This window comes from Stegodyphus dumicola, chromosome 7, assembly GCF_044657685.1.
Source record: "Stegodyphus dumicola isolate Sdum_Otavi_A_Nest chromosome 7, ASM4465768v1".
NCBI classification, from domain to species: domain Eukaryota; kingdom Metazoa; phylum Arthropoda; class Arachnida; order Araneae; family Eresidae; genus Stegodyphus; species Stegodyphus dumicola.
The window spans coordinates 160,913,274-160,937,903 of record NC_140774.1 but is presented as its reverse complement, the minus strand read 5'-3'; the positions used below and the strand labels follow the sequence as shown (position 1 = coordinate 160,937,903).

The 24,630-nt window shown below is 31.4% G+C and overlaps 1 protein-coding gene across 1 annotated transcript in view; it reads left to right on the top strand.

The window, feature by feature from the left end:
• The first annotated feature begins 1,461 nt into the window (after window positions 1-1,461).
• Window positions 1,462-24,630, top strand: part of LOC118185540 (uncharacterized) — a 47,730-nt gene continuing 24,561 nt past the window's right edge. The window contains exon 1 of the mRNA XM_035355411.2: window positions 1,462-1,876. Within this exon, the coding sequence (XP_035211302.1) occupies window positions 1,719-1,876 (158 nt within the window). The 5' untranslated portion in view covers window positions 1,462-1,718. The remainder of the gene's footprint in view (window positions 1,877-24,630) is intronic.

Below are 24,630 nucleotides of genomic sequence, written 5' to 3'. Positions count from 1 at the left end.
CAATGTTATAAAACTCACTAGGACAAACTGGATGTTATCAGTTTGAATTTTTTTCCGATCCTAGCAAACACCTTGGCTGCATGCGGTTTTCCTTATATGCAGCATAAGTACGATCTAATTTTTTTAAAAAATTAATATCCAAGTAAGTAATCCAAATAAATATCCTCCCACTTAGATACATTATCCTGATGTGCTTCGCGGTATATAGCTAAATAAATAAACATAGTTTTGAAAACAACTAAAATTGCATTAGTTTTTTTTTTTTTTTTTCGTCAGCTCGCATAAAATAAAATTATGCAATTATACGGAAATTAAAAGTTAAGTAGTAAATAAAAGTTAAACTGACTTTGAAATGAATTGAAAAACGTCTAACCAGCAGCGCGAATAGAATTTTTAATTTTAAGGTACCTAAACATTTTCTTATATTTTAAAGCATATTTCAAAATAAGCTCCTGTGATTGAAAAAGAATTCATATATGAGTAATAACACAAAAATTACTGTTTATAATTTTTTCTAATTGTTAAAAATATAAAATTAGATAACGTTAATATTTCTTAGTAATAAAATTAACGAAAACTTATGAAAACATATTATGCGGCTTCAAATCATTCTGCGCACATGCGAACTAATAGCATTTTATTCCGCTTGGAATTACATTTAGTTTTAAAATGTTAAAACCCTCATTCTTAGTACTTTGATACATTGTCTAAATGGAAAATTTTTATTTATATATACGTTTGTTTACAAAATTATACTTCTGTTTAAGACAAAATCAATTTTTTTATCTCTAAACTATATCAAATTTATATTACTCAATGACAAAAAACTGAATATTGCGTGTACCGAAATAGGTGTGTTTCTATGCTTTATGTTAGTTCAATGGGTAAACTAGTTAGAATCTTTTGTCTCCTTCCTTTTTTAACACAACGCAATGGATAGCTTGTCAAAGTAACATGCAAAGTGAAAATTAAGTAAATCTTTCCGTGGATATCAGTTTACTGGTTCAAGAACTTAATCTCACTCTGAGTGAAACTTATAAAAAATCTTTTTACTGTACTGAAATAATTTCATCAAAAACTCTTTCCTTATTTTCCATACCTTTCATTTTTATAGTATTAAAAATAATTAAAAATCAATGCATATAAAATGATGAACATCAGTAATTTACGTGAAGACTGACAAAGTGAATTATTCTAATGTGTATGAAACACAGAAAATGAGAAATCCATCTATAAAGCATTTATAATTTTTTTACTTTAAGGTTTCAGATATTATTAAATTCAATGCTTCGCTTTTATTTCCTTTAGATCTTAAAATTTATATTAAATAAAATAAATGAAAGATATCTATTACGGAGCCTCATCGTTTTATTTCCATCGCCGATGTAGAGGTAGTTCTGCCCTCTAGTGGTAAAAACGATTACTATAAACTTTTTCATTTGTAATGTTTAACTTTTTTGTAGACGTAATTTAGTTTTCTTTGCTGTAATTTTTTTACTACTAATAACTTTCAGATTCCTATTTAGAATAAAATGAGTTAAATTTCACCTTCAGACGAATCGTCCCTAATTTGTGAGCAGTGTACAGGTTGTGCCATCTATTGGAAGTTCTAGAAGAGTGCTGTTTTTGTCAACGGCCTCTTTTTGGTTGATCCCCTGGTGACGCGGCGTAGCGACTAGATTCCTGTTAAGTGTGTACGTGTGCAGGCAGAAGACAGGATGGCTCAACCTACGGACTCGGGACCTGTATTCTTCACTAAGGCTACTCCAGAACAGTGGACATACGTGCTTTCGCAGTATAAGGAAGTTTTGAAAGAAAGAGCTGCTAAAAGGACCAAAAAAGGTGGACCCGAAGAGCTTATTCGTCTCGATACTTGGTAAGTAGAAAACCTTTGTTCGCCTAGTTCAAGGCCATTCACCCTCCGTCCCTTTGTTAGCATTTGAACGTCTTCTGTCGGACTGAGTGCGAAAAAATTGACAAGCACATTTAAACTTGGGCGGGATTAGTGATGTTTCGCACACGTGCGATTAAAGCACATGTTTCGCGAAGCTTTGTTTTTCACCGTTTAGGCGTTGTTTCGTTCAATTCTGTGGGGGGCAGCTAAAGCAACCTCAGTGTGTTCAGTCTAGTGTAACCGGGCTTGCTATTCGTTGTATGGCCTTCCTTGTTTAACGCTAGTTTCAGGATGTGATTTCAGATTACATAGGAAGGGCGTAAAACTAAGTGATAAAAGCTGAATAATGAAATATGCATTACATTTAAAAAAATTATATCTCATATTTAACCATTTTATATTAAATTCCAAAGAATGTTGTATGTATGTACTTGCAGTATGGGTTTCGAGAAGTTTATCAGTATCATTAGTAGTATCAGACTACTTCAAACAACTTCAACAACTTCAAACTTATTTCACTGGTATCAAAAAAGAATTAAAATTACATTTTCTAAAGTATTTAAAGCTGAAAATGTGCATGGTGACCATTTAAAAAACGGTTATTTAATGCTTTTTTTGGAGGGGATTCTATTATTTTTGAAGAAGGTAACTAATAGTAGTAGAAAATTCGAATGTATTGTAAACCATCCTTGGAAAGAAAAGCATGTTCAGTTCAGTAAAATTAAGTAAAAGTGTAGAAACAACAAGATATACTTCAATGAATGTGGGTTTTTTTTTTTTTTTTTTTGCTTCTGATCGTTTTTGTATTTCACTTAATAAAAATTTTTGTTTCCAAATTGAGGCAATAGCTAAGTGACAGAAATAATCTATAATTTTAAAACATTTCTCTGGAAGTGATACAAGATCATTAGAATATTTTATTTAAGCCTAATGTGCTTTACAAAACTATAGGTATAATCTGTAATCTTTGTTAAACCTTTAAATGGCATTATGCACCTGTTTGATTTTTCCTTCGTTCAATTTCCAGTGTAATGTAACCTGAAACGTTTTTACTTATAATATTATTAGTTTTTTTTTTATCTTCATCAGAGGTGTCTGTCAAAACCACATTAAGCAGTTTTTGTTTTTTCTTGCTGTAACTTGACTAATTACCGTATATGTATTATTTTATTCTAGACAATTATAAACGTATATTTCCTGATAAATAGTACAAGTTGTTAAAAATATAGAATGAATGTACTTTTTGATACTTTTTAAAGCAGCGATCACAGCTAATTGTCAAAACTGTCAATCTTAATCACAAAATTTATGTGCTACTTATTAACACAACCACCACAGTTAACCATCAAAAGTTGCATGTGGTGGCCGCTTCAGTAAAGTGCATGATCGCCCACTTATTTGTTCAGCACATTTTACAAGAGTAAGAAGAATTGAATTTTTGTCAATTTTCTTTGACTTTTTAAGTGAAAATAGGTCGATGTGTACATGGATAAAGGGAGTGCACAATGCCATTTTTCTGCAATTCTGTGATGTTTTTATGGTGAATCTTTGGATTATGGTAACTTGGTGATTTTTTGGCGAAACTTTGGCTACCAATACTGTTACAGCAACATGCTAGTTTTTTTTTTTTTTTTTTTTTGGATGCCATTTTGTTTTTATGAAGTAAAGGCTTTTTTTTTTAACTCAACATTTTTTCCAATAATCCGCTAGCCGAATTACGCTTATGCTAGAACTTTTATGGAACAAAAGTGCTTAATCATGACGAAGATTAGGTGCGAAATTGGGAGAAAGTGTAGAATCGCCCACTGCTTGCCGTGTTTTTAAGAATTGCATATACACAGTATCCATGTACACGTCTACCTAGTTTCACTTAAAAAAAATCCCAGAATTGCACAAAACTGGCATTGCGCACACTCTTGACTTTATCCGTGTACACATTGACCTCGACCTATTTTCACTTAAAAAGTCAAAGAAAATTGACAAAAATCTAATTCTTCTTACTCTTGTAAAAAGTGCCAAACAAATAAGTGGGCGATTCTGCACTTTAGCAGTTAAATTTTTTCTAAGTCCTTAATAATGCTTTCTAAGTGCTTTTTAGCTAATGCTGAAATCCCGATTGGAATTTTCCAGAAAATGTCACATTACATGTCTCATGATCTCTCATTTCTCTGACACAAAATAATCTGGGATTCGAACTGTGTACTTTTCAGATTACTGCTAAAGTCCTAGCTAGTAACCTTTATCGCCTTACCAAAATGTTGTCAAACTACCTGTTACCATATTCCAAAGATTAGTCGTTTTTTTAAAGTGAAAATAGGTCGATGTGTACATGGATACCGAGTATGTGCAATTCTTAAAAACGCGTCAAGCAGTGGGCGATTCTGCAATTTTTCTCGAATTTCTTGCCTGGGGACACCGAAAGATTTGGCGCCCCTTTCTGTGTTCCAAGAATGGAAAACATTTCATTCTGAAATGTGTATCATCAATTAGTTACCTGGGGATGGATGTTCTCCCTTGCCCCACCCTGGCTATGCCACTGTATATGTGCACCATGGAATATGTCTAAGAAATTATGGCAATTTATTAAAAGTGCATATATCCAAGTATGAGGTACCAGTGGCATTTTGGCATTAAAATCAACAAAATGCACGTTTTCTTACAGCACTTTTGGAATTTTGTGGCAGAAGACTTGGCAGGTTAGATGATTAAAGTATTTTTTAGGCTCTAGTGTAGAATTGTGTGCCTCTTCGATTAGCTACAATTTAAAAAAAATTTTGGCAATGAAACCTCACTTCTGATTACCGTGATAGTTTTAACTTTGTTTTAGCTTCCTGATTTTATTTAAATGAAAATAGATTGATGTGTACATGGACAAATTTAAGGCAGTGCGCAATGCCTATTATGTGAAATTCTAGGATGTTTTTTTAAGTGAAAACAGATCGATGTGTACATGGACGCAGAGTTTGTGCAATTCTTTGACTTCTTATTTTGGTTCTGTGTAGCGCCCATTTTGAAATTGTGCCTTCTTGGTGCCAATCTTGGGGTCAAAAGAGAAACGCCATAAAACAAGGGGCACCCAATTGTAGACCTCTATTGTATGTTATTGCATGCTGCAGGAAACTTATGTACTCATTTTTTACCTTCGTTTTGGTTTCAAAATTTGAAAGAACTACTAAGTTTCACATATAGATATATATATATTTGAGTCATGCATAATAATAACAAACTTAATAACAATTTTTGTATCACACAATTGTTTAAATAGACATTGCTTTGCAGCTGTATATTTCACTGTTGTTTTGCTTGTCAGTGTATGTACACATGCACTTTTTTTTTTTTTTCTTTTTCATATTGAATTGGGATTGGGGAGTGTACTGACTGATGCATAAAAAGAGGTTAAATTTCTTCCAAAATATTAACATAACTACACCTTTGAGCTGTAAAGACACCTAAACAAACATGTTTTGTAAATTCACAAAGTCAGCAATGAGATGATTTTGGGTGGGGGAATGGGTAATCTGAAAATACTGAAATTATTAGTAACTGTCTAAGAGTATACTTTAAAAGTGGATAGAGCTCTTCTGAAAGTGCGTGTGAACAGTCAAACCACATGAAATAAATCAGGTGTTTTCATTTGGGTCCATATTGAACTCTTGCGTTCCATGAAATGTGAAAGGAAGTTAATGATTATCAATGATTAGATAGCTGGCAGTTGTTCAGTATAATTCAGTTTCCGTTGATTGTAAAAAATGTATGAATAAAATTGATAATTGGTCAATAAAAAGCGGTATCATGTAATAAAGAAGAAATCAAATTAAAAAAAAAAATCTGAAAGCATTCAGATTTTGCATTACGTACCAAAGGATATTTTTTAATGTTTTTACGTTATCTTTATATATTAAATATCATGTTCTTTGCTGTTAAACCACATAAAATTCAATTCAACAGCAATATCACAGAATATTTAAAAATGGCATAGCTTTAGAATTTCTGATACACAGGCTCATACGCTGGAGATAAAAACGTTTTTTTTTAATATATATTGTTACATTTTTCTTTCTTCTGATACCAGTTGTTACGTTATTTTCTTCTTTCACGTTCGTACGGGGTTCGCAGCGAATAACGACACTTGATGAAGTATCGAAACGCACTTTATTTACCAATATTTTAATAAGATAGCTCAAAAATTACTTTTACAGTCATCGAACTGTTATAAGCATGCTGACACATTCAGCGACACAGCCTTCACACCGTCAGGCAGTAACGGTGGTGACAGCTTCACTGCAAAGCACCCGAGTACAGCTCCCAACTTTCGAGACTCTCTACGCTACAACTCACGATGCACTAAAAGACTCTCTCGATGCACTCGGCACTAGACTTCGAGACACCCGTTCAATGACTGACTATCAGCTGGCTAGATGAGGCACACACTCGATACTATCTATTTCGCACTCTGGAGGCACACACTAACTGACTGTGAACCAGTAGGGTCTATATACAGCAGTGCTTGTGTTCGAGAACATTCTGGGCTAAACTGGTAAGAATTCATTCCAGAAGGTCCATGGTATAGTACCAATATTGCCACCAAATGGGTGATTTCTCGCCAAATGTGGCAACCCTTCCATCCCTTACCATTTTATAGCAACCCTAAAATTGCTTTGCCGGGAAGCCATCTCACCGCGCCTGTACATTTCGTAACAAGTTAAGGTACTATTCAGTTTTGAGGGCCGTAAAAAATCGCCAAACTATTGTTGATGCCAGTGCTGCCAAAAATAATTACGGCAACCCTAATGAAAGAAAGGAAATATAATAGTAAATAACAATCTAAGATTGATGTTTTAATTTAGATGAAAGGTTAATTTCATATAATACTTTTTTATTATTATAATTTATATAAAAAAGGCTAGACATGACTGAATGGAAGCATAAGAATAAATAACTATTACAGATCATTATTATAATATATATAAAAATTAGTAAACGTAACTGAATGGATACCTGCATCGCTATTTTGCTACCGAGTTATCACTAAAGCATAATTTCATCTCGTTGGTTGTTCAAACATAATTTTCTATAATGTATGATGCTTTTTCTTTGAAAAAATTATCGGTAAAGTGCAGAATCACCCACTTATTTGTTTGCCACTTTTTACAAGGGTAAAACAATTGGATTTTTGTCAATTTTCTTTTACTTTTTAAGTGAAAATATGTCAATGTGTACATAGATAAAGTGAAGGGTGTGCGCAGTGTCATTTTTCTACAATTCTTGGATTTTTTTCCAAGTGAAAATAGGTCAATGTGTACATGGATACCGACTATGTGCAATTCTTAAAAATGCGTCAAGCAGTGGGTGAATCTGCACTTTACCCAAATTCTATTGCAGATTTTTCGTCATGGGCAATTCCCAAATTGTTAAATCCATGGGATATCAAAAAAGGATTTAAAAATTAAACTAGTATTTCAATGGCGTCTTAAGAAATATAGAATTATATATAGTTACGAAATCTGAAATCAGCGCGTATGCTAGATTTGGCACTTTTGCGCATACATTTTCGCTGCAATTTCTTTACGGCCCTCAAAACAGAATAGTACCAATATATATGCAGTGTTGCCATTGTTCGCTTTGAAAGCATTGAGTTTATAAATTAAAAATTTGTTAAAGTTTTACAAAATTTGAAATGGATAAATTCAGTATTCAGGCTTCCAAGTGCCCATGTTCAGTTGGCGGACTATCATTATTCAAAATTCAGTGGCTCTAGGTACTGTTATTTTTTCACAATTTCAGAAACATTCTTGCAGATTCTTCATTGTTTAATTTCTTTAAATAGAATACATGGTGATAATATTTGGTGGCAATAACTTTAAAAGGGAACCAGCGCAGAAAGTGAAACGATGCAAAATGCCATTTTTAGACTAATAAACCTTTGGGTCTAATACCCCTTTGGGCTAATGAGGAAAAAGATGTGCTAAAATTCTTTTGTATATTTTAAGGATCAATAATATTTTTTTAAGTACATGATTTTTCATGTATACATACATAACTATGATATGAATGATTTGGAACTTGGTGGTGCCATAATAGTAACCTAGCGAAGCAACTTGGCAAGCCACACATGGCCTGACTCAAGATAATTTTATTATTGAGGAAAGCAATGTGAATTTGCAATATTTGGTTCACATACAGATGAGTGTCTTATGCTCCCTTTATTTTTGTTAGCTCAGCACATACTTAATGAACAAAGAAGGTAGCTTCAAATCGTGTGGCCAGGAGGAAAGCATAAGCGAAAGAATCAAAAAGCTTCAGTTCGAGTAAAAAAAATTTAGTGATTGTGCAAGTGTTACTTAGGATCACTTGATTAATTTGAGTTATGCAGCTTATAGTGCTATTTTTAATATAGAGAGAGGAAATTCCAAAATTAAATAAAAAAAATAGGATATTATAGCCAATTAAAATTAGAAGTTTGTTTTCATATTTTTTGTCTTGTATATCAGTTTTTTATACAATATTAAAAAAATAAAATTGCAGGAACATAAAACTCTACCAAAGAACTTATAGAATCGAAGAAAACAGGTGTTTTAAAAGGGAATAAAAATATATTTTAGGATGCCCCTTGCTGAAAATTGCCGATTTTTGGAGATTGGCCAGCAAGGCACAATTTCAAGATGGCCGCTACACAAAACCAAAATATTAAGTCAAAGAATTATACAAACTCAATGGCCATGTAAACATCAATATATTTTCACTTAAAAAAAAAAAAAAAAACTGAAAATTTTGAAACTCGGCATTTTGCACTCCCTTGACTTTGTCCATGTGCACATCAATCTATTTTCTCTTTAAAACCGAAGGAGCACACAATTCTACACTGGAGCCAAACAAAAAATGTATAATCTCAATAAACTGCATTTTAAATAAAACAATAAATAACATAAAAAGGAAATGCCTCATATCGCATCTATGCACTACTCTAAGGAAATATCCTTAATTGTGAACATTTTAATTGAGTAATGTTTTTCAACGAGATTCTGTTTTGCGTGGTGGGCTTATTTCAGATTCTTATTATTTAAAAAACACTTGTTCTTTTGGTACTTTTCCGTTTGGCCGGCGCAATTTCCCATTTCGCCGGCGCAAGTGATAAAGTCGCCGAAAATGGTAGAACGGATGCCAAAGCGAATATCTTCGCTGATAACCTTTCACGGCACTTTTTCAAAACAAGTCGCTGAGATTTATTATCAGATTTACCTTTTTTTTTTTCAATATTGGCATACAGTTACACAGATTTTTTTTTAATTATAATATTGAAATAATTCTTGCATTTAAACTTGTATTCCATACTGAGATTTAACTTGAAATTAATGTAGTAATTAATGTAATTCCTGAGAGAAGAGTAATTTTTGTAGCGTATTTTACGTGAGATGAGATCGTTTGGGATCACATGATATTAACCGGCGAATCAAGAGGTTATACCATGAAAGCATAGTAAATCTTTAATTTAACGTCTTTAAATTCTTAAATTAACGTCTTTTACAAATATGTCAAAAATGGATGAAAAACCAATGAAAATTTGGGATTTGCTCAGGACAGAGGAAGAATCCGTCAGATTTTTTCAAGCGAAAAGCGTTTTGCGTAACATTGCTATTTGTGAAAATAATCATGAAATGAAATTATATTTCGGAGACGAAATTCAATGGCGTTGCAACCTTTCAACTTGCCGCAGTAAAAGAAGTATACGGAAAGGCACATGGTTTGAATGATCGAGATTGAGTTTCTTGAAGTGTTTAAGATTCATTTATGGTTGGAGTGAAGAATTAACTTCAGTTAATGGTGTGAAAAGCAGTTGGAAATCAGTCACGGAACAGTTGCGGATTGGAATAACTACATGCGAGAGGTTTGCGTGGATTCTTTACTTAAACGTCAACAACGCAAAATAGGAGGACCTAGTATGATCGTTGAAGTGGATGAAAGTATGTTCGCGAAGCGCAAAAACAACGTGGAACGGATTTTACCACAACAGTGGATCTTTGGTGGAGTTTGTCGTGAAACAAACGAATGTTTCCCTGTGATGGTGCCAAACCGATCCATGAGTATTATATTAGAGGCAATAAATGAAAACATCGAAAAAGGAACTACAATATATTCCGATTCATGGAAATCATATTGCACTGAAAAACTGGAAGAGGAAAGTTTCGAACATTTCAAAGTGAACCATAAATACAATTTTGTAGATCCGGAAACTAGAACGCACACGCCAAAAATTGAAAGATTATGGGGAAGCGCAAAATGGCGGAATAAGAAACACAGAGGAACTGCTCGGCATCATCTGGAAAGTTACATCGCTGAATTTATGTGGCGAAAGGACATAAAAGACCCATTTGAAAAAATTCTAAACGATATTAAAATATTTATGCTTCCAAAATAAAAAAAATAAAAAAATTCTTAGAATTAACATTTGTTAACATTTTTTTATGTGTACACTGTGTGTTGTCGCCAATAAAGTCTGCTTGGCGAGATTTGCGCCGGAGAAAGGGAAATGGCGAGGCTTGCGCCGGCGAAACGGAAAAGTACCGTTCTTTTAAATTTACTTGTGTTGTTATTAAGGAAAATGCCATTGATTTGGTTTTTAAGACATTTCCATTGCTTAGTTCTCAGCAATATTATAATCAGGAGGAGGAATTTCGTTTTTTTCTTTGCTTGAGGACCCAATATATGGCGCCCAAGCTGAAAGTTCTTTTGTTCGATTCGTTATCAGCATAGAACTTGGGCAGGGGAAAAGGTGAGAGGTTTCGAAACTTTTTTATAATCAGGGTTGCCACGCTACCTGGAAAACCGGGAGAACCGGGAAAAGTCAGGGAATTTGAAATTTGACCAAAATATTCAGGGAAAAGTCAGGGAATTTAAGTATTTTTGTCAAAATCTGGAAAAGTCAGGGAAGTTCATACAACGATCCTGCCAAAAAAAAGCGATTTTTGCGCCGACGTCGGAAGAGATAACTTTTTTGGCGAATTATGTATCACGTGAATGTCATTCGGGTAGCTGGCATAGAGCCAATTTTCGCAGCTACAATTTGATTTTCTTTTAGAAAGACAAAGCAACTTTCCCGCAACTTTTGGTTTCCAGTATTCTCGAGAATTGCATGTGCAGTGCATGAACTAAAGAAAGTACCTGTTCTCGTATAAAACAAAATGGGTTTAATCCTAGTATACGGTACCATGGAGTTTAGAATCAAAGAATATGTATTGTAAAGAAAGAAAACCTCTCTGCAACAGACGTGGCTCCATTCCATCATAGAGGGAAACAGCTGTGCATGTCTGATATATCTGTTGCCAAAGCTGGAAACCGGTGTCGAAGTTCGAAGGTCACGTTATCAAGAGTTCATAAAATGAATATCGTTTAAAATTTCTTTAACGACTTGCGCTAAAAAGACGTGCTACGCACGTCGAGATGCTTTTGTCTCAAACCGTGAGCAACGTGAACACCACGTCGATAAGCATTTATCGCAAAAATGAAAATAATGTGGTGCACACGTCGCCTAACAATGAGATTGTTTATTTCTCGAGTTACAGCTCTGGATTGCACTCGCAGAAGCGGAGCGGCGTAAATGAGACACTTTACCGCTTGTTATATTGTAGCGCACGGCACCGCAACCGTGAAGTTTAGTCTTAGCGCAAGTGGTTAAACTCTAAAGGAAAAGAAAATATTTTTTGGCGCAAGTAAATTAATTCATGGATTAGTTATTTTCAGGGGAAAAAAAAACTACGAAAATCCGTTTTTAAAATTATTACGTGGATTTTTCACAATAATTTTAAAAACGGATTTTCGTAGTTTTCTTTTTGTCAAAGAGCGTTTCTTCTTAACATGTGTTTCTCAATTTCCTGTACACATCGCGGAGAGGGAAATTCTGGCCGCCAGGTTCCGTCGCCAAATCCCTTGGCAAATTTTTCCTCCGCATTCTAACGGCGTAATAGCATTTTACTTGTATGGAACTTTTCTTCTTTACATAGACGTTCTTTGGTTAGAATAATAATGAGATTTGGCGACATCATGATGCGCAGTAAACGGGTCATTTTGGTCTTGGCGAGAATTTTCTTCAAAATCGTGCCAAAGCCTTACCGTATACTAGAATTTTACCGCAAAATCTTTTTAAACCTTTTTTTTTCTTTTTAATAAATACCTTGCCATTTTGCAGTAAAATAAAAAAATAGTAATCAGTCATCTAGGCTAGCCATGTAATATAACTATATTCGCTAAAATATCGTTGATTATTCTAATTCAATTTTTAAGTAATTATTTTTATGTTATTCATATAATTTAATGTTGCTTCTTCCCTCTAAATTTATTTATTATTAGTAAATAATATTTCCAAATTTCAGGAAATTTTCTCTGGCATAATCCTGAAATTAATTATAGCAGTCTGATGACATACCATCACGAAATTTAATGCACATATTTTTTCCTTATGTATGCTGCGAAATAAATATAAAATACCTCAATTTATTAAAATAGATTTCTTTCTTCCGTTTAGCTGCAGAATGTCTGAAAAAAAAAAAAAAAAAAAAAAAAAAAAAGCCTTATTTTGTTCCAGATTGGGAAGATTCTAATCTCAATCTTCAGTGGAGAAAACAACAACTATTATAATTATATTTGTGTTTTCAAGTGTTAAGGTGCCTTTTAAGAACATACCTCACGCAAATTAAATTTACCTAAAATCTAAGCTAACTATTTAGCATTGCGTTGTGATTTATAAGGACCGGATTAGTCTCGTGTTGAACTGGTGATGATCATGAGTAATAATTAAATAAAACATACATTTGTTATCCAATGTATATATCTTAAATTTTATTAAGTGGAAAACTAAACAAAATTATCAGACAAAGTATACCAAGAATAATTAAGAATAAATGTCCTCTGGGATTTATTGAATAATTAAGTGAATTTGCTACACAATACAAGTAATACCATAATTAATTTACCTCTTAGCACAGCCAACGTACATTACGCAGATAGACTGGAATTTTCTTGAAACACACCTGGAAAACCCGGAAAAGTCAGGGAATTTCATTCTCCTGTTTGAGTGGCAACCCTGTATAATGTAAATTATTTTTATTTGATACATCATTTTAACTGTAAGCATTTTACGATATATTAAAAAAAAGCCTTGAAGTCGTAAAAAGTAGCATAAAGAAATGATAGAGTTCGCAAAATCTCAAATGCCAAAATTTTAGTAGCACTAATTTGTCAAAAATTGCAAATTAGCGAAAAATCGCATGATCTGGCAACACTGTATAGACGATCTGTGACACAGACTGATCTAGAAATGGTGCAGTCCAGAAAAATTATTATTACGGTTTTTAGAAGAGAGAGGGGGAATTAAGGTGTTATGTTATTTTTATATATATATTATAATATATATATAAAAATAACGTTATTAATAACGAATATACGTTATTTTTTATCCTTTTGCGAAAATAAAGGGTGCGTGTGTGTTTATGTATATATAGACTCTTATGAGGCTTTCTGTATAGAATGTAAAAATTGGAATTAAAAAAAATTTAAACCCATCCTGCACTATAGCTGTAGAATTGAAGTATATACTTAAAGCATCTAATATTATTAAATTGGAATAAAAGCAAGGTAATTCCTCTATAATATAATAATTGCAACCGTGTATAAGAGGTTTAACACAATATCAAAACAAAGATAAAAGCATATTTACGGGTGTCTCTTGGCGATTTTTGATGGCACATGGATAGCAAGTATGTGCAATTCTTCGATAATAATTAATATATTATTTTGGCCGCTACACAAAGCCAAAATAACAAGACAAAAAATTGCACAAACTCGCTGTCCATGTACACATTGACCTATTTTCACTTAATTCCAGAATTGCACAAAAATGGCATTCCACACTCCCTTTATCCATGTACACATCGACCTATTTTCACTTAAAAAAAATTATCAAAGAATTGCACAAACTTTGCACACCCCCTTGACTATGTCCATGTACACATCGAAGTTTAATCACTTGAAAAGTCAAAGGAGCAGCTAACAAAAAAATATATAATCGCAATAAACTACATATTAAATCAAACAGTGAAACAGCATAAAAAATTAAATTCATCTTTGCATTACACAAAGAAAATATCCACTTACCTTATTTATGAATTAACATGTCAAACAAAATGCCTCACCAGCATCTAAAAACTTCCTAAAATTATCTGAATTAGAATCTGTATGCTGTCGTCGCCACGCAATTTCATAAAATAAGAGTAAAAAATATCCTCCGTAACGAAGTTCGACCATATGCATTTCCTTCCTACAAAGAGAACACCTAATAATGACTACTAAGTAAACCTTCATTTACACACCAGTCAAGTAATGCTCTTTTTCCTTTTCTTTCCAAATTGTACAGGAACTTCAAATTAATCTTGCCACATTCAACCATTTTACTGTCTAAACCACAAAACAAGCAATATACTTCCTAACCAACACACATACACACCACAAGCCTTTACGAATTCACCGCTATCGTGCAACCGATTACGTCATAATAGGGTTTCCATAACATTCAACTACTCAGGCTACCATAAATGAAACAAGAACGTGGCAATAAATGAAACAACTTCTCGATAATACAAGGGATACCCTTCTCTCTATTTTAACTAAAACAAATCCAATTAAAGAAAGAATTCGTAGTAGAACAAACACGAAAAATATAAAAATGAAAGGGAAAATATACAAAATTATAAAAATAAATATTTATTTTTACTATTTTTATAATTTTGTGTATTTTCTCATTCACTTTTATATTTTTAGAGTTTGTACCAAAATTGAGTACCAGATCGACGAGTACTAAAATTTGAATAAAAGTGTTTTTTTTTTTTTTATGTTCATAAAATTAAACTAAATACTCAGCAGTCCTGTGTCCATTTTATGTCCTGTGATCTTTTATTTTATTTATTTAATTTTTTTTTTTTTTTTTTTTTTTTTTTTTTTTTTTGTGTGTGTGTGTGTGTGTGTGTGCTGTGTATTACTGTCTTACACAAACTATTTTTCAGGCTATATTTACATGTTTTGATGGTATGCATCATCCCAAATAAATTCATTCAGTTTTGCGTAATGGTTTCTCAGATATCAGTATTTTTGTAATGGGAATTTTGTGAAGGTAATTTTGGAGTGTATAAAACAAAAACAAAAAGGACATATAAAATCTAAAACAGAAATTTAATTAAATATTTGTGTGTGTGTTCACAGCTCGTGAGAAATACAGATCTTGTACTTTCTTGTAGAATAAAGTTATTTCTTTGTTTCAAATCATAATATGTGCATTTTCCTTCTGCTTATTATCATTTTTTAAATTTAAATTTCATTCTCTGTATATGACTTAGTATGATGCCGAAGCCCTGTAAAAGAATTCTCAAGGGAAAAACTTGGAGATCCTTTTTAATAGTCTTTTTCAGATCAAAAGTTGAATGAATGATACAATCACAATGGTAGATACATCTTTTGGTACTTGTATGTTATTTTGTCGACAGAACGTTGTTTGGAGATGCTACCAAAGATGTGACAGTTATTAACTAACACCTGTTTCTTTAATAAGTAATCGTTGTTCTACTCACTTCATTTTTGCCTTAGTAAAAAAAAGGCTTTTGTCTACGTATACTATTTTGTTGAGCCTTTGAATTTTACTGGAAGTTCTGTTTAGAACATTACGAGGTCAAACTTCCCTTCGGTAATTGTCTCAATCTATTTCAATTTTGTCAGCCATATTCAGCTGACCATACCATGTCCATTAATGGCAATTTTTTATTGATAGTTTCTTAAAATACTCTTGAGTCACTTAAAATACTCTTGAGTTAAAAGTTTCTCGAGAGATTGATGGAAGTGAAAGAGTAGTGGGAAACCCTCATTCATTTTTCCTGTGGAATTCTTTAAAACTGGAATGGAGGTGAGCAAACTCATGCTGTCACCTATGAGATGCCCAAGGTGTAAGCCAAAGAATTAACTTAAAGCTTATGTTGCGGCGCTCAATGTACTGGAAGTTGATCTGTCAGCACTATCCTTATCTTCAGGGCAGATGTTTTTATTTTATTCGGCTTATAATTCCTTACTAAATGTAGTATTTCATCTCGATGTACTCCGTCTTTGATATGATTTAAATCAAATTCCTCGTTATTATAAATATCACGAATACAAATCAAATAGTTTTCTGGTTGCAATTTTCTAATTTTGACTATGTGTAAAGGATACATTATGCATAGTCGAAATTGTGCGCGCTAAAAGAAATGTTTAATAAACTAAACAAATAAATATTAACCTTTTTTTTTTTTGTAAATTTTGATACCCTGTAGATCATAATTGCTCTTTATTTCATAAATTACGGTTTCATATTTTTAATTTCTGCATGCCATCTTACCAGATTTAAACTGATAATCAATAATCCGGAGAAATCGATAATCCAGAATCGCCGAAGTCCCGACGAGTCCGGATTAAAGACTTTTGACTGTAGTACATTTTACTCATTAGGTAGTACACAGGGTAGGACATTTTGAACACATGTAAAAATACTTAGTTCTGCTATTGGACACTTTGAACCCTATCGCATACTTTTTCCAAGAACTACAAAATTTCGCCTTCTCCAGAGCAGTTTGAATTCTAATTTCTTTAGCAAGAATACAGTTTGATCATGGTAAGATTTCAGTAAGTTTGTGGTTTTCAATTTTTTCCCAATTATTGCTTCAAATAAATTTTCGGCTTTTAGCTGTTTAAGGTTCAGATCTATTTTTTATTAATAGAAATCTCTATGCACAGTTTTTCTTTTTTTTGGTAGTAAAAGTTTAGCATTCCAAGTGTTTTGAAAATGTGTAGGGAAAATTCTGGTACATTTGAGATTCGAGTTTCGATTTTATATGAATTCTAATAAAAATTTTATGAAATCTTTTATGTTTTTTGATCTTAAATGGACCAGAAGAACGAAACAGACTTTCGAAATATATTAATCGGCTTTTATGAAGCTTTAATTCATTTTCCCGAGTTCTAAATTGGAGTTTCAATGAAAGGAGATTAATATTTATTTGTATATTTTCCCGTTTGCATTTTTATTTTTCGAGCTGTATTAAACCTCCTATACACGGTTGCAATTATTATATTATAGAGGAATTACTTTGCTTTTATTCCAATTTAATAATTTAAATGCTTTAGGTTTATACTTCAATCCTGCAGTAATAGCACAGGACGTGTTAAAAATTTTTTTTAATTCTAATTTTTAGCCTATTTTTATATTATAATCCAGGGATCTATCCTCGTAGAGTCCTGCTTTGATTAGTAGTTAGATAAAGCATTGCACAGCACACTATACAATACAAAGTTAAATATACTTATGTATTAGAGTGTGCTTTGGGATTTAATAATAGTGGATCTGAATTTCTCTCTTGAAGTACTTTCAATATTGTTTCATAGTTATTCTCTAAATTGGAATCTCTTTATTCATTGAATCATTGTATATTCCTAATTTGTCTAATAATCTAGAATTAATGTTGGTCATTATGTAATAAATGCACAGTTGCTAAATTATGCATATTTCAGAACATTTAAACTTTAGCAAGAAATAATTATTTCCTTCCGCATTTCCAAATGACTGTTAAAATTATTTTCCTGTGATATGCTTTGAATTGCACTGTGAAATTTTGTAAAAGCTGGGAATAATTTTTTACTGATATTTTAAATTATGTGAAGTGTAATTAAATTCATTTTCCTTTAATATTTTTTAAATTGCATTCTTATTAAAGTTTACAAAAATAATTCTTTTTTGCTGAATATATTTTCAGTTTTTATTAATAGAAATCTCTATGCACAGTTTTTTTTTTTTTTTTTTTTTTTGGTAGTAAAAGTTTAGCATAATCGGGGGGGGGGGGACCTCCCAATTTTATTTGTTAAAAAATATTATCGTAATTTATTTCAGATTAATTAGTATTTAAATATTTCAGTGGATTTTGATATTTGGGAGTAAGTCATTTCCTCCCCTGCGAGAAAAATATAATCCTACCGTCATAATTTTTTATTAATTTTTTTAATACTTTTTTGCTCCTTAGTGCTGCTTGCTTTCAATATGATATACTAACTTCTTATAACAGTTTTGAATATCTGGTTTATATATATTTATGTTCTACATTTTTAAAAAGAATTTTCTCCAAAGAATGGTGGATGTGAGTTTATTTAGACTTAGTGAAATGAGATGCGATTTCCTTCTTAGTTGATTGCATAATTTATCTAAAGAAGCCTTAAAAAAGAAAGAGTTTCTGTTTACCGAAGACTCCCTGCCATGCCAAGAGAGTTTGCATTTTTCTGAATGCTTCACAAAGTGATGCCTCCTCATTATGGTATTGATTTTCTGCAACTGCACAAAGTATTGATCTCAGCAAGGTCCCCTTTCTCCAGGGGGAAAAAATACTAGGAAGGGAATTTTGAATTTATGCTTTTAATTTTATTTTCTGTTGTCGAATTAGTATTTCTCTCTTACTTTCTTTAACGGCAAAAACATCCAAGTTTATTCCATTGATTCTTGGCCTGGAGTGGAATTTTTTTCCCTTTGAATCCGATATTTCATTTGCAGTGTATTAGGAACTGCAGTTATTTTCTTGTGTTTTTTTTTTTCTTTCTTTCTAGACTAAATAAAATTGAGCTGATATTAATTTGAGTTTTAATTGTTATTGATTTAAATAATTAAAGGATAATACAGCATAATCCATTTTTGTAGTACAAATATAGAGCAGTTTAAAATTAATATATATAATTTAAAATTGGGTAAAATACAATTATAGAAATTTTACTATATGCTTTATTGTTACTTTCATTGTTTTACGCTCTTCATATATCTTAGTTTGATTTCATTTAAATATGAAGAGGCTGTATATTTAATTTTATTCAGATAAAAAAATAGTTTTGGAGGCTTTGTTTTATTCTAGTTCCACTGACAATGAGTTGTGTGGTTAAGCAAATAGCTTGGGTTTTTAATTGTAATTCTAAATTTGTTTTACATAGTTAAGAACATTTTCCTTCAGGTCTGTAATCTTTGTTCAATTATAATGAGAATAAAATTGATTCAGTTACCTTAGTGTATTTTGTGTGATGGGGGAAAACAAGCTTTTTTAAGTGAAAAATCAGATAGTCACTGTCATTAAAAGGTGAAATTTTCATAGTTTAAAAAAAAAAAAAAAAAAAAAAAATTAACGGTATCGTCTTTCTATAATAAAGCCGCATAAAATTATATAAACTTGTATTATCTGATTATAAGATGGAAAATGTCAAAACTTTCTTATTTTATAGTTAGCAATGGTATTTAGTAATTTGATAAAAAAAAAAAAAATTGAGCAGTTAAAAATGTCAATCTCAGCAATGCTATTTTTCATAGAAGTGTGTTGAAATTCCTGAATTTTTGGGAGTTGAATCCTTAAAAAGAAGGTTATGGTTCCTTTTTTATTATCGTTGAATTATTTTATGTTTTAAAGGAAAGGTAATAAAGTAATTTTCTTAATCAGTCTGTCAAATAATTCTTTTTTAAATTAATTTTACAGCTATTTTGTCTTGTTGCTTTGTATTCTTTACTTTTCTATGTGATTTGAGAATATCATTGCTTGTTTTTGAAGAACTCTCAATATATTGTGCATTTAAATATTTGTGAAAAAATAATAATAGTACAAGCTTAGATTTTTCAAAATGGAAAAATGGCTATGATTGACTAAGGGGAAAAGTGATGATTCACAGGTGATGGATCCAGGATAGTCTGTTAACACTAAGAATATTAAAAAGAAAAGAAAAATTGTGTATAGAAAAAATAATGAAAGTTATTTTATCATTTGAGTTTTTTTTTTTTTTTTTTTTTTTTTTTTTTAAATGGGTATGAAATGGACTTCAATGTGTTGTTTGCAGTTAGCTATTATCCAATCAAAGTAGGACACCATCCTTTCATAAACAATATCTTGAATCTAAGCATGCCATTTTAAAAGATAAATCTGAAGAATATCTTAAGAGCCGATCAGCGAAATTCAAAACTAGTAAACAAATAATGAAAGGTTTTATTAAGTGAAAAAGCTTCGGAAGCTAGTTAACTAGAAAGCTTAAGAATTTCCAAGACTGGGCAAGTTCACACTATAGGAGAAAACCTTCTTACATTACCTGCAGCTAAAGATATTGTTTTAACATTATTGAATTAAAAAGTGGCTGATGAATTTAATAATATTCTGTTATCAGATGATACAGTAAGTCGATGAATTTGTGACATGGCAAATTCCATAAAAGAGACATTTATTCAAAAAACATAATGCAGTGTGTATTTTAGCATTGCAGTTGGATGAAAACGCTGATATAACAAAGTTTGTTCAGTTATTAGTTTACATACCTTTTGAAGAAGATAAAAGAATTGCTGAAGAGTATTTTGTGAATCTCTTCATGATAGAGCAACTGCAAATAAAATTTTCAAAGAAATTGACAATTTTATGTTTCAGAATGATATTCCTTGGAATTAAGTGCATATGCAGTGATGAAACTCGGGCTTTAACAGGAAAATATTCCAGCGTTTTTCTCAAATAAAAAATGTCTCTCCTGAAAGTAAATTTACTCACTACTCTATTCATTGTGAAGCTTTAGTAGTCAAAACAATCCCTGAAAACCTCAAAATTGGTTTGAATCAAACTGTGAAAATTGTTAAATTTATTAAAAGCTGAGCTTTAAATTCGAGAATATTTACAATTTTATGTCAAGAGATGGGCAGTGAACATGAAACGCTTTTGCTACATTCTGAAGATGGTTATTCAGAGGCAAGGTTTAAAATTGTCTTTTTGAACTTCAATCAGAAATTCAAATTATCCTGCGTGATTAAATATTTGAATAGCAAAAATGTTTATTTAGAAAATTATGGTTGGTGCATTTAGCATATTTTAACTGGTATTTATGGAAAGTTAAATGAAATAAATTTAGGATTACAAGAACAAAATGTTCATTTGTTTACCATTGGAAATAAAATAAATGAAATTATAAAAAAAACTTGAGCTAATAATCAAAGAATTGGATAATAATATTTTAAGCTTTTCACCACTTTTAGAACGTTTTCTAACAGAAAATAAAAGAAGAATTTGTATATAACATTAAAATCATTGTTTTCAGTGATAAATAATTTCAACATGTACTTTCCCATGGATTATGAAAAAGAAAATTGTATCAGAAATCCTTTTTTTTTTTTTTTTTTTTTTCAAATGTACCTGAAATTTTATCTTGTGAAGAAAGAACAATTAATAGAAATTTCCTGTGATCGAACTCTAATTGAAGATTTAAAAAATAACACACTTGCAAGCTTTTGGCTGAACAAATAAATACAAAAATAAAGGCAATTCAAAAAAAGCTATTAATTCTAATGTCTTTTTGCACAACCTGTTTGTGAACAAGTATTTTCTTCCATGTCATATTTAAAAAATAAATACAGAACAAAATGAAAAGTGCATCCTAATTTATGGTTAAAACCAAGTCAAATAAGACCAGACTTAAAGAAATTGATATCTCTTAAACAGGCCCAAATTTCGCACCAAATTTTAGAATTAAAGTATTACAGTCAAAAGTCGTTAGTTCGGACACCCACTAACGACCCCGACCTCAAAGCTACAAACTTTCTGCGCATGCATCGCGTTGACGCATGCGTGTAAGACCTTTACGGCTGCACATATGCGTGTGCGCATGTGCATAATACGTTTACACATGCGCGTTTAATGTACAACGGACGGTATAAGCTAAAATTATCGAATTATATGTTGCAGATTGCGTTGTTCTTAATCTTCGAATTAGATCCGTCTTATTACTTTTTGCAGAGTGTTAGAGAAATTTTATAAAAGTATGCTTGAACTTTCGATTATGTCAAATATAATTTCCGAGATCCAAAGGATCTACAAAGCGAAAGCATGTTTCGATGTCCATCAAACAAAAAGTGGAATTGCTGCAAAAAATGGATAAAGACATATCCTTTGTTTCTCTAATCATTTCGAAATCTGTTTATCAATTTCACGCTGCTCTGCGGCCGGGGGGGACGTGGCGGCGCGCAATGAATTGGAAGTTGATCTGTCAGCACTATCCTTATCTTCAGGGCAGATGTTTTTATTTTATTCGCCTTAAAATTCCTTACTAAATGCAGTATTTCATCTCGATGTACTCTGTCTTTGATATGATTTAAATCAAATTCCTCGTCATTATAATTCGCTTCCGATAGTGAAGAAAGTGACACAGAGGTTATTGAAAACGAAAAAATTTCGATTGACAAATTAGTCGGTATTCTCGACACAGCAATTATAGGACTTGAACAGCGGAGCTTTGTAACTGAACAAGAAATTATGTCTGTTTATAGAATTAAAGAGAAAGTATTATCACATAAAACGAAGCAACTTAAACAACTTACACTGAAAGAAATGTTTAATAAAGTAAACAAATAAATATTAAGCTTTTTTTTTTTTTTTTTTTTTTTTTTGTAAATTTTGATACCCTTTAGATCATAATTGTTCTTTATTTCATAAATTACAGTTTCATATTTTTAATTTTATAATTTCGGCATGCCATCTTACCAGATTTAAACTGATGATCTATAATCCGGAATCGCCGAAGTCCCGACAAGTCTGGATTAACGACTTTTGACTGTATAACTTAAAATCTGAAAGATAACTAAAATGGTAACCAATTTTTTAATCTAATATTTTTTTTTGTGTGCATCATTATACAAATAGCCGATAGGTTGTGTAAATGGCAAAATATGTATATATTTTTAATATTTCTATTGAGAAATTGAAAAATAATCATTGTAAAATGTAGTGGTGTTACTAAAGTTTTTCAGTTTTTGTTTAGCTGGTACACGTTAGTCAAAAGTTGAGAACCGTGGTAGAGGATTTTTGGTTTGCCAGTATTTTAAGTTACTCCATGCCATAGACACTATACGTTTAAGAAATGTCTCTTTTCTCTGGGATCCAATGATATAATGCAACTAATATCACTGACCACTATACTGATCAGAGCCGTACTTTTCAGATTTCAATTGGTGTTTTTTGTTTGATATTAATTTAACATTTTGCATGGTAATCTCATGCTTTTAAAAATAGTTTGTAATACTGATGTTGTGTATACTGGTGTCAGTACACCAAAACCTTGAATCTGCACAATGGTTTTTTTGAGAAAAATTCATTTTACCTTTGAAAGAGCAAATGTTGCTAGAGTATTTGATGTTTGTAAATGCATTTGTTTTGATAGCTTTTTTTAATTTTGTTTGATACAAGTTTAGGTGGTTTTAATTTTCTGTGACAGTTTTATAATTTTAATTTGTATTTTTAAAAATCTCAGTTATAATGTTTCATCCTTAGATTTAGCAGGTCCCATTTTAGATTTTTAAGAGCATGTTTCATAATTTAGAGTACAAGTGATGGTTTCAAATTAAATCACCGATTTTCAAGAAACATAAATACTTAATAACATTCAAATAATTTTTATTAATTCTCAAAGGTTATACAATCAGTTAATTTTAAAATTTTTATGGAACTAAAATTCTTTGTTTTCATTTACCTTTACAGAATAGATATATTACTCTACAAAGTCCGTAATCCGGACTCGTCGGAACTTCGGCGATTCCGGATTAGGGGTTTTTCCGGATTATGGATCATCAGTTTAAATCTGGTAAGATGGCATGCAGAAATTATATAATTAAAAATATGAAACCATAATTTATGAAATACAGAGCAATTATGATCTAAAGGGTATCAAAATTTACAAAAAAAAAAAAAAAAAAAAAAAAGCTTAATATTTATTTGTTTACTTTATTAAATATTTCTTTCAATGTAAGTTGTTTAAGTTGCTTTGTTTTTTGTGCTAATACTTTCTCTTTAATTCTTTAAACAGACATAATTTCTTGTTCATTTACAAAGTTCCACTGTTAGTCAAAGTCCTGTAATTGCTATGACTAGAATACCAACTAACTTGTCAATCAAAATTTTTTCGTTTTCAATAACCTCTCTGTCAATCGGAAGCGGTATTTTCTGGATCTAGAACTATACTACAGGTTTCGCTGTCCGTTAATTGATTGATGATTGGGGCATTGCCGTCGCAATGAAAACCTTCTATTATATCATCTTCATTTATTACCGCTTCTCCACATTTCTTTACAAAATCCAATAACTGTAAAAATTTCACCTTTAGTTTGCAATGTCCGTAAATTTTTAAATTGGTGGCTATCATCTTTATCGTCCTCACCATGAAATATGGTAGCTTGCCATAAATTATGCCATGTATTTTTTAACACATTTTTGGAGACACATCCTCCCAATGCGCATTAACGCGCATGCGTACCCGCATTATGCTCATGCATAAGGAATACAAAAAAAAAGTTTGTGGCTTTGATGTCCAGATTATGGATCATTCCGGATAATGGACGTCCGGATTACGGACTTTGTACTGTAATAAAAATGTTGAAATGTCATGCATAGTAACTCCCTCTTTGCCTCCAATAAGAAACTTTTTTTTGTATGGAATACATTTATGAATTCTGAAGGCCTTGCATAAATATTTCACAGATTTTTAGTACATGTGTTTATTTATACTATATGAGCATTAATTTTGTTATAATCATTTACCCTTTATTTGAGAGAAATGTATAAACTTTTGATATTAGCTCTAAAACATATTATTAAAAAAAATCAACAGTGTAACTAAACGTTTCTGATGAA